This window comes from Magnolia sinica, chromosome 13 (assembly GCF_029962835.1).
Source record: "Magnolia sinica isolate HGM2019 chromosome 13, MsV1, whole genome shotgun sequence".
Classification (NCBI taxonomy): Eukaryota; Viridiplantae; Streptophyta; class Magnoliopsida; order Magnoliales; family Magnoliaceae; genus Magnolia; species Magnolia sinica.
In genome coordinates, this window is record NC_080585.1 from 78,337,545 (window position 1) to 78,357,593 (window position 20,049).

General features: G+C 38.5%; 1 protein-coding gene across 2 annotated transcripts in view; it reads left to right on the forward strand.

The window, feature by feature from the left end:
• LOC131223893 (phosphatidylinositol 4-kinase alpha 1) overlaps positions 1-20,049 on the forward strand; it is a 126,624-nt gene that overhangs the window by 74,699 nt on the left and 31,876 nt on the right. Inside the window, exons 18-23 of one of the 2 annotated variants that reach the window (XM_058219456.1) lie at positions 2,766-3,032; positions 3,191-3,268; positions 3,486-3,533; positions 11,989-12,161; positions 12,243-12,438; positions 17,222-17,362. In XM_058219456.1, the coding sequence (XP_058075439.1) occupies positions 2,766-3,032; positions 3,191-3,268; positions 3,486-3,533; positions 11,989-12,161; positions 12,243-12,438; positions 17,222-17,362 (903 nt within the window). The remainder of the gene's footprint in view (positions 1-2,765; positions 3,033-3,190; positions 3,269-3,485; positions 3,534-11,988; positions 12,162-12,242; positions 12,439-17,221; positions 17,363-20,049) is intronic. The other variant, XM_058219457.1, reaches the window with a different exon arrangement.

Here is a 20,049-nt window from a genome sequence, read left to right on the forward strand (position 1 = left end):
TTATGATAGCTCGTACTTTCACTCCTCTTGACTTTTTACCCCAAGCACAAGATGACCACTTCTTTGATGAAGACATGGGTTGAAGAGCTGCTTTTTGCTTATAAAGACTTTGAAGGGTGAGGTACATAGTGGCAAAGCGGGTCACTGCTGGCCGTAGAAGCTCGTTATTGTTTGTAAGGCTTCTCATCATGCTAAGAACTATCCCATCCCCATAAATGAATTTTGTAATTTCTCTTGCCTTCTCAAGTGTCTCAGAGTACTTCTTCATCTTTCCTATATCTTCCAACATTAAGTCAATGCAATACCCGGCACATGGAGTCCAATATGACATTTTTCTCTTCTCCATCAACTTCTTCCCGACACTCACGTAGATTGAATGGTTATCTGTAATAACCTGCACTGCATTCTTTTCCCCAAGTTCTTTTACAACATTGTCAAGATACTTAAACAATAAATTTCCATTCTTTATAGAATCCGAAGCATCGATGGATTTATAACACATTGTTCCAGCTGGGCTATTTATTAAGAAATTGATGATGCTTCTATTTTTCCCATCCATCCAACCATTAGATATAATTGTGCAGCCATATGTTGTCCAAGATTCCTTATACCCCTTCATTAATTCTTCAACATTATTTACTTCCTCCTTAAGTATCCATGTCCTCATCTCATGCATAGAAGGTGGCTTTTAACCCGATCCAAACTTTCCAATAGCCTCACACATAGGAGGAAAGTATGGGCTATTGCATAAGTTGAATGACAATGATTTCACATAGAAAAATCTCCCAATCACCCTGCAAACTTCTTTTCTTTCTTCCGTCTTCCACTTAGAATTTAATGTTGCCCGTCACTGTTCACTACTTACAAATTGGTCCATTGGACCCCCTGTTCTTACTGGTTGGCTTACTGTGCCATAAACAGAACCAATAGCACTATCATTAGCACCACCTGCTACACTACCAGACTTCAATAAATATGCTGACCTCCCTCTACCAATGTCACAAAACACCTCATTATTATTATTATTTTTTTTCATGATAATCCTTGATAGCCTTTGCACACTCCAACTTTGCTTCTTCTGTTACTTTTGGGCACAACTTAATTCCAATGCGGGATCCGGCCAGGTGACGCTTTAAGCGCGTTACTCCATCTGTACACCTTTGCCCGCAAAACTTGCATAGTACATAATTCCTTTGTATTTTTGACTGATCATCCATAACATAGTTCCATGAAAAATCTCTCTCTTTGCCTTCCGAAATCTCAATTCTCTTCTTCTTAATTTACTGAAATATCACAAATTCACAAATCAACAAATATACAATTTTTGTAGGGCTACATCCACACTATAGAAAGAAAATAGGTGAACATTAAGCAACTAATACAGTAACAGGCCATTTCAAATTCAGTTAGTCCTAAAACAGTGGTGTATGCAACACTAAAATAGGTCATTTCAAAATTTTCATGCAAAACGGGTCTCTAAATGGACCATTTTCACGCAAAATGAGGCTATAGGTGGGACATTTCAATACAAAACTGTAAATCAATGCCCGTACAGATGGAATAAAATAAAAAATGAAAAAAAAAACAGCACCTGAGATGGAATAAAAATAAAAAAGAAAGAAAAAAACAACACCTGAGATGGAATACAAAAAAAATGAAAAAAACAGCATCTCAGATGGAATAAAAATAGAAAAATGAGAAAACAGCACATGAGATGGAATAAAAACAAAATAGAATCTGAGATGGAATTAAAAAGAAAAAATGGCACCCATGCATAGAATAAAAATGGAAAAAAAAAAGCAATCAAATATGGAAAAAAAAGAAAAAAAAAAGCATAACAATATTACAAAATGAAGCTAATACTGCTAAACGTACCTTTAATTTCTTTGAAATCAAGCAAAAATATCAAATCCGAAGGCCTCCAGCCCCACGGACATCAGATTGGGGAAATCGTCTCATCTCCTTCGTTTGTTGTCCAATGCCGCTGAAACTCCACACGCAGTCTCTCCCTTAATAGGGCTGATCAAACCCCCTAAATTTTTGATTCAAAAGGATTAGTATTTTAGGAAATCCAAAATCCCCAAATTTTCTTGCGCTGGAAGCAGACGCTAGCTCGATAGGGTTTTAAAAACCCTTTACGAAAGAGCTTTAGTTATAGTTATTATTATTATTATTAATTTTTTATTTTTTATTTTTATTTATTTATTTTTATTTATTATAACTTACAAGTCTGATACCATTTATAAGACCTGAAGTGTCTTCAGCCATACAATTTCAAGCCCCTAATCAAATGATTAAGATTGTCCGATGGGTGTAAGCTTGTGTATGTAGAATCAGCATGATATGGACCACATTTTGGATGGTCCAGATTGATGCAAAGTGTTTCCATGTGTAATGTATGTGAGTCATCACAATTTTCAAAAGACCCCATAGACAAATATTAAAGAATACTTGAAAAAAATAGTGTTGCTGGTAGCGTATGCTACCAGCGCTACATGCTACATAGTGCGTAGCATACGCTTCACCCACCTTAGCGTACACTACCTGGGAGTCACAGTATGAGAGTATGCTACGTAGTGTTTTAGCTATGCTACGCTACATAGCATATGCTGCCAAAAACACTGTTCCTGGCTAATGTTTTACCATTCTGGTTCTTAAGAACATTTGTAAGTATATGCAATAATCATTTTCCGATTTCTTACTGCTACCAATTAAACCATTGCATAATACTTTAGTGCTAATTGAGAGTGTTGTATCCTATGCAGCTGCACATATTAGATCTCCGGACAGTACCTGAAGCATTGCCTTTCTTTGTTACTCCAAAGGCAGTTGATGAAAATTCAGTATTATTGCAGCAATTGCCACATTGGGCCGCTTGTTCAATTACACAGGCTCTTGAGTTCCTTACTCCTCCATATAAGGGCCATCCTCGTGTCATGGCTTATGTTCTTAGAGTTTTGGAATCATATCCTCCAGAGCGGGTTACATTTTTTATGCCGCAGCTTGTACAGGCTCTCCGATATGATGAGGGGGTGAGATTTCATTTTTTTTTTTTTTTTCACAATAGTATTTATTGATATGATCTTATATCCACATGCCCTAGAGTCTCTTAATTATTTTTCATGCAATGGATGTGTATGTAAATCCAATTTTACTTCCTAGATGTGATATTCCTCTTGTTTGAATGCAGAAGTTAGTAGAAGGGTATTTACTCGGAGCAGCTCAAAGAAGTAACATATTTGCTCATATTTTGATATGGCATCTTCAGGTATGAAATCAATGAAAAACACGTACTTGAATAGGTTCTATCCAAACAAATGATTAGATATTTGAAAAAAATGCATGCATTCTCAGCAATGAACTGTTAGGTCTCAATGATTTTCAGTTATTGATTCATTCCATTTGTTATACGAAAAAAGCATCTGATATTGTTTTTCATTTTTCATATCCTTCTATCTTATGATTTTACTGACAATGAATGGCAGGGAGAGTCATTTCCTACAGAACCAGGAAAGGAAGCAGGTGCCATTAAGGTATGCATTTTTTCATTAAAATCTGGTAGAGCATTTATTGGTTTAACTCTAGGCATGATCTATTACTCAAAATGCATGGTTTCTATGCTTCTACATGTACCCGATAATCCTGAATGCAGTTTAAATACTATATGGAGTTGTTGCTGTAATTTTATGTTTGGCGATAAAATTCAAGAAATTTATGAGTTGCTTGTTGAGGAAAACTTTCTTTATTGAGTGTTGAATCCTGACATCAATCTATTAATGGTGCAAAATATTTACCTTTCTTTGCAATATCAATGAGGTATTTGATCCTTATGGAGAAATATGGTATTACCAAGTTCTATTGGCAAAGTAAGCTGCATACTGTTTGCCAATGCAGATTGCAGAGTTAATGATGCTTCCTGGTCATTTACTATGTGAAAATCTATATTAGCTGGTTTCCTTGAGATGAATTAGGCCCACAAGATACCATGTTGCTTTATCTCAAATTAAATGGCAAGCTCTTGTATGAATAAAGATTCATCAGTCATAATAACAAAATAACAAGATTAAAGCCTTACCTGGCCATGTCTAAGTCCCAAAAGTAAGTGGTAGCAGGCAGAAAACTCCAGTTTGCTAGAACACTATCCTTAAGGATTGAGGGGATGTGCTGGATGCCTCCCCATCCATTAGTGTTGGAGGTGGATCTTGGGCTTGCTGGTTGGCCGTCTGATTGAGGTCCTGCTTTCAGTGGCTTGTGTGTGGAATCGAGGGGATGGGCCAGATGCCTCCTCATCTCGCGGTCAGCAAGTGAAGGTTTGGAACTCTGAGCAAATTTGGAGGGCTGGTGCCTGTGGTCAGTTTGTATCTTCCTGTATCAACTGGCCAAAATTGTCAATTATCACATGGTGAGAAGTGGATCCCAGTAGAACAAGGAAAAATAGGAAGGACCAGGGTTGGATCATTTTCAATTTATGTCAGGAACATTCCATATTCTACATCTGAGAAAGAGTTGGTGGAAGGATTCTCTCGGTTTGGATCTATTACAAATGTCTTCATCCCAAGGGATAGGAGATTGGGATGAAACGGAGGGTTTGCATATGTAAGATACTGACATGAAGATGATGCACATAAGGCGATTCAAGTAATTGATGGCCAGAAATGGGATGGGAGATATCTCGGCGTAATGGTGGTTGTCAAAGATGAAGGACGGCAGGAGTGAAGGAAAAATATGGAGCTAACAAATCGGGCTGAAGAGCAGAGAGAAGGTTGGAATAGGAAAGAAGGGAGGCCAGATATGTCCTTTGGAGGTGCTATGCATCGGTGCGGATAACAGTGCATGGAAATTTTACTAAATTTCCCTCTTGAGAGAAGGTGATATTGTTGCTATGAAAATCAAAATATGAAAACTCAAAGGTAAGTCTTGCTCGCCCCCCCTCTCCACCGCCTTCGAGCGGAATTACCTTCTCAAGGTGCCGATCTGTATGCGACATCTTCAACTTGGGCCCATGTCAGCCTGTTGCTAGCAAAGACTGGGTCCTCCGTCTCTACGAGCCACTCATTATCTATATCCAACTCATCTAAGTAGATAGGGGTTGTATGAACTAGGCTTTTCTTGCCTAACATGGAATTGTTCTCGCAATATTTGATTGGATGAAGACCAAGTCCTTCAGCTTCTTTTATTTAAGACGATTCCTTTTCTTGGTGTGAATATGCATGAGGAAGAGGGAGCGCAAGAGTCTGCGACCCTTGTGGTATGCGTTGTGCCTTTGCATAAGCAAAGAATATCGACGATTGGCGCCGCAACACGATCTCCGATACTTAACACAAAATGGGGTGATAGGAGCTGCGAGATGATCGTGGATAGCGATGATTGTACCAATGTGGCATTAACTAGCACTGTGAGCCGCCTGGGCTTAAAACTTGAATCCCATACTCAACCCTATAGAGAGTCTTGGGTTGATGAAACTTCCATTCCAATCTCGCACCGTTGTCTTGTTCCTATTCAGTTTGGATCATATAAAGACACATTTTGGTGTGATGTTGTTCCTATTCAGTCTGGGATGTATCAACCTAGGAAGCCTATTGATCTTGTCCATATGTCAGTCCCATAGGCCATCAGAGTCTGTAGAGTCTTTGGCGCATCACATTCATTTATTGCATTAAGAAATCAGGCGAAAGATACTGCTAGTAATGAACATTACAAATTTTCTGCAGACCAGCATAAACGTTTCAAGGAATTCAATGTAGGAGACTTTGTGATGGTCCGCATCAGGCCCGAGCGGTACCCTCAGGGAGCCGTTCGTAAATTACACGAGCGTAGCGCTGGACCATTCAAAATTATAAAACAAAATGGTCTCAATGCATATGTGGTAGATCTTCCACCATCCATGGGAATTAGTTCCACATTCAATGTGGAGGATCTATTTGCTTTTTAGGGGACTTGTCCGGCCTTTCGCCCTACCATCCTGATTCCCCAGACCTGTCCCTTGATCCATGGCCTCTTCCCGACCCTTCTTTGTAGCCTCTACCTCCCATACCTTCCCTTTCCACACCTAGAGAGGAGATAAAGGATATTCTGGACTATCAGATAGTATCGACGTCGGACGACGGATTTCAAAAGTTCTTGGTCAAGTGGAAGTCATGCCCAGCTTCAGACAGTACGTGACTCACTGAGGGGAGCTTCAGAGACTTGATCCTAACATCTTGGAGTGGTTCAGGTGTTTTGTTTCGCCAGTGGTGAAATCTTCGAAGCAGGGGAGAGTTGATGGGGACATCACGCCCACACGCATGCCCCCCCATCCACACATGTATGCAAGGAGGAAGAGGGCCACACCATCGATCTGGATCAATGATGACGTTCAGGGAGGGCCTCCTAGTTAGAGGACTGCGTTTTGGTCCCTTGGAGTGGGCCTGATCGTCATGTGAATCCTACCATGGGTTCTCATGATTGTGGCCCACTATTCTAAACGATCTAGTACTTTGAGTTTTGGTTATGTTTGTTATTAGGAACATCATAGACGGTTTAGATTGCATTGATTAGTTGTTATTTGTGGTTACTTCATTTCTAAGTAATAGGATACGCATATGGCGCGAGTTTTGAGGTATAGGATTTTTGTTATAAATAGTCACCCTTTGTAGTATTTTTTTCTCATTGTATATTGAATAAAATTTCTGCGTTTTTCCTGCTCCTCTCTGAGTTGTGAAAACCTAATTGGGTGCGAAACCCTCCCTTCTACGAAGGGCAACTATCGTGGTGCGAAGCCACACCTATCTCGATTCGCCCCCATCTTCTATCATCCATATTCACCTTTCTCTATAGCCATTCAACCTTCAAATCCATCATTATTTTACAGCCAATCCTTCTCTGCAATAGATTTCCAGAATTTGGCCCTGCAGGAGGGCTGAAACTTCTGCAGAGCACCACGCCCAGACTAGACCTCGGATCGGGCTGAAATTCGGTGACCAGACCCTGGCTGGTGGTTTTTGGGTTTGTGGGCCCAACACACGTGCGGACAACCATTAGCGCACGTGCGTCAGGCCTGGCCTGCTGTCCACATGCGCGAGCTGGCTTCAGGTTCGCTCTATCCTCTCTTTCACTCCTCTCTTACCTGATTTCCCTAACCCGAACCCTAGATTGTCTTAAATTTCAATTTCTTTGCCCCCTTTTCTAACCCTAGGATTTCCCGAATTGAAACTTGTGAATCCCTTGGATTGGGGAAAACATTCCTGTGCATGTGTAGCTGAATCTACTCTCCTTTGAGTATTGTATGGTCTATAATTTTAATTGATCCAGCCCCAACATGTGTAGGCTTGGACTCACATAGATTCCCCTTGTTGAGTGCTTGACCTTATGTGGGATGTGGAATTTTGTGTGATGGTTTCTGAATTAGTATGATCTAAAGCATGGAATCTTGCATATCATGTTTAAATTTTCATGTCCTGCATCACAAAGGTTGCTCGGGTTGAGGAAACAATGATGTGTTCGGATAGGTTTTCGGCACCGGATTTTGTGATGGTTTTAACAAAGATGATTATGGATAATTTTGACAAGTAGACGGAGATACAATTGGGTAATGAATGGTGGGAATCACAGGAGATGAATCGTCATCATCAAGGCCAATTATGGCTAGATACCATGTTAAATCACTAGAGACTATATTGTGAAAATTGTATTATGCTTATTTCATTGAGACTGGCAGGTATATATAGAAGAGGTAGGAGACTTGTAGAGATCTATAAGAGTTTTGTATAGATATACATGAACTTCGCATATAGTTATCTATAATATGTACAGTTGTATGTAATGTTTACCGTATTGTTATTGCGTTGTATCGCACCCTTGGGATACAGATGCATATCGGTTATCGCACGGGATATATCGGTTGTATTGCGTAATTTATCGCTGTTGTTGGGGAACATGGGGAAACATTGAGAAATTGGTCGAAATTTTTGATGAAACTTCAGAGATTGTTAAAAAAGACACCAATATACACTTAGAAATGAAAAAACCCACAAAAAAGTGCATATAATGGGTTTTCTTTGTATAGGGTCCTAATCTATGTGCTGTCTGATTGAACTGATGCTACTATATGCATAGTCAATTCATAAAATTCATAAATGTAAGAATACATGTATGGAAACACAAGCATATATTCAAAAGCAAAAGAAGTAGAAAATTATTACTGTGGATTTTGAAAAAAAAATATTTTTTTCAAACTTCAATTAATTTTAATTAAAAATTTCTTTTTTCTCCAAAAAGTCCCCAAATTCCTAAGAATGTGTAAATCAGGTTATATACATGTTTGATTTTGTGTTTGGACATTAAGATTGCAATTGATTTGGAAAAAAATGACAAAATTTCAATTTTTCTCTAATTTTCCGTAGCTTGGCCCATCTCCCCCAAATCTTGAAACCAAAGGTCCAAATTTATAATTTTTGCAAAATATGAAGAATCTTGGATTTCTTACCATTTGACACTATTTACAACATAAAAATGAAAAAAAGAATCAAAGCTAAAAAATACGAACCTTTTAGAATCTGACCCCAAGAAGCTTCCGATTATGATTTTGGAGAAATTTGAATATTATTCTTTCAACAAACTAGAGTGGATTGGTCAAAATCACCTTACAATGTACTAGGAAAAACTTTTTTTTTTTGGTGTGATTTTTTTGAGAATTTTTGAGGCAAAAAGGTTCTAGATTTCTTTTATCCCTTTTGATATTGCACTCGAAATCGATATATTGCATGATACATTATGAATTTATAAAGGGGGAGTGTGGTAGCACAATATCGTGGCATATTGCACGATACCATGAAAACCGGATATTAAAGCTGGATTTCGTATCGCCCAGCTGGGATAACAGATATATTTGATATGGAAAGATATTAAAAGTATTGGTTGCACACAATCCTGAATGCTCAGAAAACTGTGTTTAGTGTCTACCTCCATGATTCCGTGGCTAGAAAGTGACTCTACACCCATTGCTATGGCCCTAGTTTCTACTTGCACTGAAGTCACCAACACCAACTATACAAGCAAGACAACTTTATGTCACCTTTATGGTTGCCAATTTATTATCACCTCTATGGTTTTTAATAATGCTCCAATCCCCACTCACCTTTGGTTACTTGAGTAGTTAAGCTACATTCTATTAAGCTTCTAGGAATCTGTAACAACCCCCAAGGCATTATGTTCATATTTATTTCCAAGAACAATATTGTTTTATGTAATCCTTTCCAGATCTGCTGTTGACACAATATAAAGTGATAGCCAAGCCACAAGAAAATGCTTTTGTCTTGATATTTAAAAGAACCCAACAACAGACCTCCAATAAGCTCTTAGATCAAATATGGTGGCACCTAATTTGATGAAGTGGCCGATTGATTTCTTTGCCTAAAACTAGTTTTGACTAGTGATAGTTCTAATGTTGGAGGTGATATAAGATTATGGTTTTGGTGGTCTTGGTCATCTAATAATAAGCTAGCATCCTAGGTTGGATTAACAGGTGTTGACACGCAAACCTTCATATATGGGCATTTTTGGAACCAAGGCTTTAAAGAAAGCTTTGGTAGTGAATATACCATGTGGACAAGGAGCCCAAATTCTTTCATCCCTTCACATCCAAATGGATTCTCACCTCTTCTGAAGCTTCTAAATGAAAATTCACTTGTGGTGTAATGAGATTACCATGGTTGCGTGTGCGGAAGCTTTGTCTTTTAATACGCAATTGCCCACTTAGGCTAACATGCAATCAAGTGAAGTAAGGCAATCAATCTAAGGCTTCCAAGCCAATGCAGGGTCCAATCACATAGACTACTAATGATATGCCAATTCAGTAACTTGTCTATAATTATGATAGTGTACATGCGTGCGTGCGTGCGTGTGTGTGTGTGTGTGTGTGTGTGTGTGTGTGTGTGTGTGTGATGTGCTAACTATGAACTCTCAGCATTCATCTAATCATGTATTCATATAATTAAACATTCAATCACATAAACATAATTAAACAAGTGCGCAAATGACAATCCCAAACACAAGCATGTATAGTGGTTCGGTTTCCTTACTCCACTCTTGGTGGACGCACTCAACCCATGAAAGTACTGGATTTCACTGTCAGAGGTTTTAAATCAGGTTAACCTCTAACCTTTCCAATCCTACACAAGGAAGGGCTCTCGCAAGAGACTTTATATGGTTTTCCATAGGTTCGCTACAAACCTCGGTCCTACACAAGAACTTACTGACGTACACTCCTGTCGGAGGCTCCTGAAAGAGACTTTAGTTGGTTTTCCTTAGGCTAACCAATAACCTCGGTCCTAGTCCAAGGATCTACGTTTACTCCCGCCGGAGGCTCCCACGGAGGCTAACACGTATGCACCCGTGTTCGGTGGCCTACAAGGGGACTTGATTTAGGCCCTACATAAGAGCAAAGGTCCTACACAAGAACGTAGTCGAGTTTGGGTCACAAAATCTTACCCTCAATCCTAAACAAAGAAAGACAATATACATACTCTTACACTTGACAACTTGTCGGATTGGGCCTCTTTTGTAGCGCCCTCTCGGGTTGCTTGATCAGTGCTCTCCTATGCTTCAATCAGTTCCCCTTTGCTCCCCCGATCATGATGCCGATGCTTTTCCAAGGCTTCAACTCCAAAATTAAACACCGTGCATGTAGCGCTCCTTTAAGGTGACCAAGGTGATGGGAGGTTGGTTGAATCTCATGCAACTAATGAGAAGTCGTAATTCTGTGGGGATTCACCTAAATGAGTCTTCTAGAGGATTTAGACAATTGTATGCCTATAGAGGTTGAGTCTAATCTCTAGAAAGTGGAGAAGTTCAAGTACATCTTCAAGGTGGAGGTTAGAATCCTTGTTAGAGTGTTTATCTCAAGGAAGATGACTTAGAACTCTTTGGTTTAGATGCTTGGCATGAGGGATATGATCATGGAATCACTTAAGTTTTTATTACACTAAAAAACCATGTAAATGCTTAAGAACCGAATGCCCTTTATAAGAAGTTCGAGTTCCAAAGATCAGAAAATGAGCAAATAACGGCTCTATCGATGCCATTGATTGGTCTTCGATGGCGTCGAGGTGTACCTTCATGCCATCGAGAAAATTAAATAATATGATTTGTTCTTTCTGGACATATCTGAGTTACTTATTTGATGCCATCGAGAAAATCAGATAAAATGATCAATTCTTGCTAGACATATCTGCCTATCTATTCGATGCTGTCGAGCGGGTTTTCGATGCCATTGAATACCTCTCGAGGTCTGTTTGATGAGATCGAGCACCACTCGACATCTGCTGTTACGGGCCTATGTTTTCACAGTAGCTTCGCACCTCCTCTAGCCTTACTTATCATGTTCCAATTAGGTTTCTAAGGCTAATTGATGATCAATAAGCTTTACCTATTAAGCTAAGATCATCTAGAGGTTCAAGGGTTGTTTTGGGTCAAGGGTTAGGGTCACCAAGTCACCTCATTTACCTGTTCTTTGCTCCTTGATGCTCTTGTTCTCTTGTGTCTTAGGTCTTCAGCTTTCAGAGGCTCAACCAACTACATGACACAAGGAATCACGTTATTGAGAAACAAGATGCACAAATCAATGCACTAACACTAAAGACTTTAGCTTCAAAATCCAAGAGGACTCTTCTAAAGATCATGTTCCAATCTACTGTTCCTCCAATAACCTCATGTTATAACCTCATAACAATATGACAATAGTGTTCTTTGTAGGTTTTGGGTTAATAGATTCTAAAACATTTGTTGGCTGGAGGCGGCTCCCATCCACCCCAATGATCCTCCTCCCAAAATCTTACTTTCTCATGGTTGTGGGCAGTGTGTCATCATTTTCTATTGCTTGAGTGTTTCATCTGTCATGTTTTTACTGCTTTTTAAATGGGTTTGATATTCTTATTTCTATGACTGAATGTTTCTTGTCTTTATACTAATACCTTTCTTGTTGATGTGTCTTTATGCTTGTCATTATTCCAGAATGCCTCTTTCCAAGAACTGTTGCCTATTCTTAGGCAAAGGATAATTGATAGCTTCACTCCTGAGGCCCGGGACATGTTTCAACGGGAGTTTAATTTTTTTGACAAAGTCACATCTATTTCTGGTGTTCTCTTTCCACTACCAAAGGAACAGCGTCGTGCTGGTATTCGGAGGTATGATTTGACCTTTAGAATTTGTACATTATGTTATCCATGTCAGTTAACGTAGTTGTTTAATTTGCTTTCCTCCTGCAGAGAACTGGAGAAAATAGAAATGGAAGGGGATGATCTTTATCTACCTACTGCTACAAACAAGCTTGTACGTGGCATTCGGGTGGATAGTGGGATTGCTCTACAGTCTGCTGCGAAAGTTCCAATAATGATCACATTTGATGTAGTGGACAGGGATGGAAATCACAATGATGTAAAACCACAAGCCTGCATCTTCAAGGTGAGATTTTCTCTGTATGGATATGCATCAGCTCACTTGTTGAATAAGCCTGAAGTATCCATTTGTGACATCTTTCACAGCTACTGGCATTGTCATTACTAAAATGATCTTTAAATTACTCTGGGTATCACAGATTTTAATTTCTTGTTTGTCTTGGAAATAACTTTTGAAGTTGACATAAAGAGTTCTATTTCTTCCGCAAATTTAATTGTTGAATGAGGGTACTGAGTGTCATGTTGTACTTCATTCAACTCTATTTGACAGCATACATCCAATCACTAATCTGTCATGACTCATGCGTGATTGGCATTGTCATTTCACATTATAGCAAATTGAATGAATGCTCACAGAATGGGCACTGTTATATAAATCATGGGACTGATAAATAATTCTGAATGAAATTGAGGACTTTCTTTTTCCAAGGATCTTTTGTATGTACATTAAAATTCGGTTTCAATGTGAGTTCCGACTCTGACAGCATCATCTGTTAGAACTGGTTCTTTCATTAGTTGCAAGATTCAATCTATTTTCCAGCACCATATGAAAATGAGAACTAATTGTGGTGTTGTTTGCCATGATTTTGAGTTCACTAATGCATACAGGTAGATACTAACATCTTGACCAAAAATTCCCTAAAGACAATTGAGAAAGTAAAATAGAAGAAACACTTAGAAAATTCTTTTACAAACACTTATGACTAAGATTTTAAAGAACAAAAGAACTCTGGAATATGCCTGTCATGGATGGGTATATATTGACATCTAATGTTTGCTAACTCTTGATTTCGATGATTCATGTGATATGATGAAATCCTCTCTTTGCTGCTTTATTTGACCCATTTCCTTACTATTTGGAGAATTTGGGGGAGTAATAGAACAGTTTAGTTGAAACAGTTCAAGGAAATCTTAGCAAGAATCCTCCTGAAATTTTCTGAACTACGTTTCTCTGTCCCAGTTATTCTTCACTGCTCTCTATTAGTTATGTTTGGAGCTCAAGGGGTCTCAGATGAGGGGACCCCCAGTCACCATTTCTCTTCAATTTTTTCACAGGTGGTCTTGGTTTTGAGAGAAGAATGCAATTCCATATCGTGTTTTTTTTTTTCTTTGGGAAAATTGCTGATGTCAATCTCATGCCTTTAGTTTCTGGGTGAAACCCCCTTTTTATGTGCAAAGGGTCGGTCAGACAAGTATCTTAATCTGAAAGGCATCCTAACTCCTAAAGCGCTTCGAAGCAGTATTGGGGTTTTCAATTGACATTGGAAGAAGTGGGGTTTACAAAAGCAGAGTAAGTGCCATTGTATGAATCATAGAAGAATACAGCTCTTTGAAGATGTTAGCCACAGTTCTGCATTCCAAAGCAACATGCTGCCTACGAAATTTGGTTATCCCAATTGCGCTGGTCCATGGTCCATGTCCATTTGGACATAATCATTGTGAAACTAGAGAACTTGATACCTGGAAAAGTAATTATCTTTCTTTCAAGGGCCATGTTTATGTAATTAAATCATCATTAGCCAATCTTCTGGTATATTGCCTTTTGCTATTTAAGATTCGAGGCTGATGAGGTTAATGGTAAGAAGAATAGACAAACAGAGAGGAGAAAAGACAAGGGGATTAGAGAGCTGGATATCTCTTTACCATTAATGCTCTTATTTGTAAAGAAACTGTAAACAATACATCTTATTGTATGGTACTATGATAGGAGCACCAAATAGAAAATGCACAAAACTCAAACTCATACTCATACTTCTTATACACTCACTCAAGTTGCAGCATAAATGTTGCATGAAAATAGCTTCAGTCGCATGTAGCCTACATTACATGATAATTTGCATACAGTACACGCTACGTAGCCTACTTTACATGATAATTTGCATACAGTACACGCTACGTAACTACGCTACATGCTATATAACTCACATGATGTTTTCAATGATTTGTTACATTTTTCCATTTCCAATAAAAATTAGTTAGCATTTTTAATTCTTTTAGTAAAATAATATAGAAAACAATATTAAATCGGTTTCATTGCTTTTTCTTTACCTTTATACTTAATCATTGCCATTTCCTATAACTTTAGGTTCCATTTTGTTGCACTAAAAATCATGAAATTTTGTTGAATATCATTATTAATCAGTCTAATTTGCTACAAAATATCATGACATTGGTGCAACCAAGAACCTTGATTAAAAATCTAGTAGTTGCTGGTATCTTATGCTACGCGCTATGTAGCTTATGCCTCACCCTTCAAAGGAGCAAATGCTATGCTTCACACTATTCATTATTTAAAAGACTAGATGCACATGCCCAACTTGCACACAATCTCTTGATGATGATAACACTTGCATGCTTTTATGAGAATGCTCAAATTGCGCGTGGTGGCGGGCATTGTTTTAAATATCGACGATATCGGCTGATATATCCCACGATATATCTTGTATCCCACATGTGCGATACGAAACTCACAAGTAGTGCGATATATCTCACATTTCGATCCGGTGAGCATTTTCGATTTTCGGTCCTTTCTTCTTCTTCTGTAAATCATGTTAAATCAGTGTCAAATTGTTACAAATCCATGGTTTTTCATGTTTTGGATGAAAAATCATGGATTAGGAGCTTCAATTTCGAGATTTTGAAGAGATGGGCTGAGTTGCAAAAAAGTAAAAAAATAAATAAAATGATAGTGTACATGTATGTTTGGTATGTGCTAACTATCAAATCCATTCATCTAATCATGCATATATATAATTCATCAATCAATCACATAAGCATGTATAGTGGTTCGATTTCCTTACTCTACTCTTGGCGGACGCGCTCAACCCATGGGTGTACTGAATTTCACTATCGGAGGTTTTAAATTAGGTTCACCGACCTAGCGTACATTCTTGTTGGAGGCTTCCGTAAGAAACTTTAGTTGGTTTTCTATCAACTAACCAACAACAACCTTTGTCCTAGTCCAAGGACCTACGTTTACTCTTGCTGGAGGTTCCCATGGATATTAACACATACATACCCGTGTCTGGTGAATTCGACCCTACACAAGAACATATCGAGTTTAGGTTACAAAGTACCCTCAATCCTACACATGGAAGGAGAGTATGGACTCACTAATTGACACTTGTCAAATTGAACTCCTTTGATGAGCTGTCTCAGGTTGCTTGATCGATATTCTCGTACTTTAATCAGCTCCCCTTTTGCTCCCCCGATCATTTATGCCTATGCGTTGCCAATGCATCAACTTCAAGATCAAACACCTTTCATGTGATCCTCCTTTGAGGTGACCAAGGTGATGGGAGGTTGGGTGAATCCCCTACAACTAATGGAAGGTTGTAATCCTAGGGGATTCACCTAAATGGGTGTTTTAGAGGGCTTAGACAAGGATTTGACTATTGGTTCAAATATAATTTCCATAACTAGGTGGAGACAAAAGTCATCTTCTTCATTAAGGTTAGAATCCTTTTTCAAGTGATGAATCACAAGGAAGATAGGTCTCATAGTTTTAGAGGCTTAAAATGTGGGATATGAGTGGGGAATCTTCTAAGCTTCTATTGCACCAAAAACCCATGAAATGCCTAAAGATTTAAATGCAATATTTATAACAAAAGGCTCCAATGGATCTCCAACGGCGAGGCTCGAGCGATTGAGTCTAGTCCTCGATTGATCGAGCTAGGCCGAAAATGGTCCAGTGAACTTGTTAGACAGTTTTGGCCTTGTTTGATTGATCGAGCTCGATTGCTTGAGAGGAATCAGAGATCCCTCGATTGATCGAGCTTGTGCCTCAAGTGCTCGAACTAAATCGATTTTAGGCCAGATGCTTGCTGGGAGTTTTAGCCATGTTCGGTCGATCGAGCGCCGCTCGTGCACACCCTTGAGTCTGCTGGTTTGGGCAGTTTGTTTTCCAGCAGCTTGAGAGCTCTTATAGCATATCTTATCATGTTCCACTTAGGCTCCTAAGGCTAAGGGATGATGACATAAGGTTTTCCTATAAAGGCAAGGATCATCTAGAGGTTCAAGTGTTGTTTGGGTCACCAAGGCACCTCATATTCCGGTTCTTCACTTCCTTGATGCTCTAGTCTTCATATGCCTTTAGTCTTTAGCTTACAAGGGCTCAACCGACTCCCTGACACAGACACACGTGATTGACAAACAAGGTATACAAATAAGTGCGCTAACAAATGCTAGCCAATTGATTACATGCAACAAAAAATACACAACAACTTGGACAAAATCTCTCTCTTACAAAATGACAATCAATCTCTATACGCTTGATTCTTTCATGGAAAACCAGATTAGAGGCGATATGGACTGAAGATTGGTTGTCGCAATGTAACGAAACAGGAATACACGCACAAAACTCCGTTTCCTGAAGAGAAGAAAGCCTGATAATCTCTCAAGTAGCAAAAGCCATCAAACAATACTCTTTGTAAGAAGGTTGAGAATGTATTCCTTTGAGAAATAAAAGTTCATTTTCTTGACCTATTGTGACCTATCGTCAAGTACTCATTACTCAGTTTTTGTGTTTGTTTCCTCGTAGAAAGTCAACGACGAAATTAGGCCAAGAAACAACACTATAAAGTTATGGTCTGGGTTAGCTATAAATGCATGTCATCCTGTACAAATTAGGTTAATGCAATAATTCACTTGTACTCTTGTCAAAATTTCAATCCTTTCTTTTCATTTTCAATTGCACGTTTATTCTCTGTTTTTTTTTTGGCCCTTTTTGTAATATATATATCAGTATTGTTAAATTCAATAGCATAAATTATAGTACTTTCTTTTTCTAGGTTGGTGATGATTGTCGACAAGATGTCCTTGCTCTTCAAGTGATTTCGCTCCTTAGAGACATTTTTGAAGCAGTTGGACTTAATCTCTATGTTTTTCCATATGGTGTTCTCCCAACTGGTCCTGAGAGAGGCATAATTGAGGTGAACACGGTTCTTTCGTTTTGGTGTGTTCTCTTTTTGTCTACAGAATAAGACATCCTTATTGTATCAATCTTTTTTTTTTTTTTTTTCCTGAAGCTTCATGGTTCTACCCATTTTTTGTTTTTGTCGGTTCCATCTTCCATCTTGTTGTTTAATTTGATTATTGTTTATTTTAGTCCAATTGATTTACCTCTGTCAAACTCATGAAAGCATCAACTTCAAAATATATCACATGTAAATCTTCCTGTGTGTGCTTGGGCTTGTGTGCGCTGTGTGTATGCTAGCATGCTTTTAGTTGATACGTGATGGCCAATTATTGATTCAGACTGTTCATTGATTCACCACTAGAGGTAAATCATGCTGATAAGATGATCCTCACCATCTAGTGAATAGCATGAAAATGAATGGTCAGGATTGTGCGGAGAGACACAATAGGCCCAATGGTCATCCTGAAACATCTATTTAATTGACTCCACCATGTATTGTTTATGATTTCAAAGCAGCACTTTAGTTTGATGATGCTAACCATCCAATATATGGGACATAAAAAACATTGGGTTAACAAAGTGGACCGCATTCAAAGATTTAGACTGATTGGCATGACCTTTCTGCACCATGGCTATAGTGGCATGAATGAATGCATTATCTAGATGATAATTTGCCATCTGACATGTTCATTAAAAGCTTTGGAGATGTTGCCAATGTCTCCATGAAGGAAGGTGCGTTAGCAGTTCCCATATACATTATATAGTGATGCTTTTAGATATCTGGCTTAGACCATGATATGATATAGTAGGGTATTTGAAATAGATCAATTAGTAGATTGATTGTGTTTCACGCATATAATTTTAATAATTCATAAATAAATATTAAAAAATGAACATAAAAAAAAAAACAGAACATGCGAATAAACTTTCAACATTTATAGTGTGGAAAACAGAACTTAGGTATTGTTCTTCGACCTGAACACAATGGTATGATTGATCTCTTGATCTTCATTATGCCATTTCGAGTTTTGAGTCCATTTTTTCCTATGATGTGATCCTCCAAATGAGTTCGATTTTTTGGCCAGGGCATAGAAAATGGTGGGGTCCATTTACTTGGATGTCTGCATGGTGCCATGTTGGTACATGTGTACGTTGTTTATGCTCATGTCGGTATTTGACATATTGTAGTATTGGTATTCAAAAGTGGTTACCTTATGAGCGTAATGGCCGTGATGTAATGGTAACGGCATTGGCCTTAATGCCTATTTGAAAAAAAAAAAGGAAGGCCCGTAACGGTCCTCTAATGGCCAAAACAGGCCGATACATTTTTTCTTTTTAAAAAATTCAATCATACAGGTCCATTATGGTCCTTATCATGATGGCCATAAGGCTGGGTGTTTTGACCACCGTTATAGTTGTTGATACCTTGACTATAGTGTTTGCCATTTACCATATGATTTTTATGAAACATAACATGTAACACATCATGGTTGTGATGCATCTTTGTAGCACACGGATTTTTTTTCTCTATGACCATGTGGTCTCACTGATCTGATACCTGTTATGAGCAATGATTTAGTGTTGATTAAACGAGACACTCAAATTAAAATATAGTTCCTGGACTGTGTTGAAGATGCAAGAAATCTTCCAAGGCTTCGTGCTTAGCACTCCTATAATACCCCAATGCAAAATGCTAGGCATCAACTAGCTAGGATGCAAGAGACTCAAGAGGACATAAGAGAGTGGAATAGGAAAGCTTGCATTACACAAAAGGATGCATACTTACAACTTTGAGGAACAAGTTTGAAATAAAGGGTACTCCCTTTTATGTAGAGTCAGACCTAGGAATCTTCTATCTATTTTACATCAATGGTTAAGATTATGCCATTTGGCATTCATCCAATGGTCAGCAAGGCTCTAAAATCTTTCTAGACTCTTCCACACTTCAATTAGCTACCAAAACTCACCAAAGAACTCTAGGGCCTGTTTGGGCGGTGGGATTGGAAGGGATTAGGTGGGATGGGATTCATCTGGTTCCGTGCCAATTCCACTCTATGTTTGGGAAGAAATGGAAAAGCTTGGAATTACATTAAATGGAATTGCATTGGGTCATGTGCCACTTTCACTCAATGTTAGCAAGTTGTGTAGGTCCCACCATGATGTGTGGGCTATATCCACACCGTCCACCCATTTATCGAGATTATTTTAGAGCATGGGCCAAAAAATCAGGTAAATCTAAAGCTCAAGTGGAACCCACCATAGAAAGCAACAGGGATTGAATACTTACCATTGAAAATTTCTTTGGGGCCACATAAGTTTTGGATCTACCTCGTTTTTAGGCCCATACCATAAAATGAGGTTACAAAACAAATGAACAGTTTAGATATAACATATGTGTGTTATTCTCAGTGATTTCAAATGATGGTGGGTATATCCATTCACTGTACCACTGTATCATCAACAAAGCATGACATTAATCTTATCCCATGCAACAGGGGACAGTCCCTGCCATGGGTAATAATTATGTTTTTTTAATCCCATCCCACCTAATCCCTGCTAATCCCACCGCCCAAACAGGCCCCTAGAACTTTCTAGAGATCTCTACGCAACTTTACGATAGTGCTAACTACTTTAGAATTCAACACTACAAGGCTCTAGTAACTCTATATTTTTGTACACTCTTCTGCTATGGACAAGTCT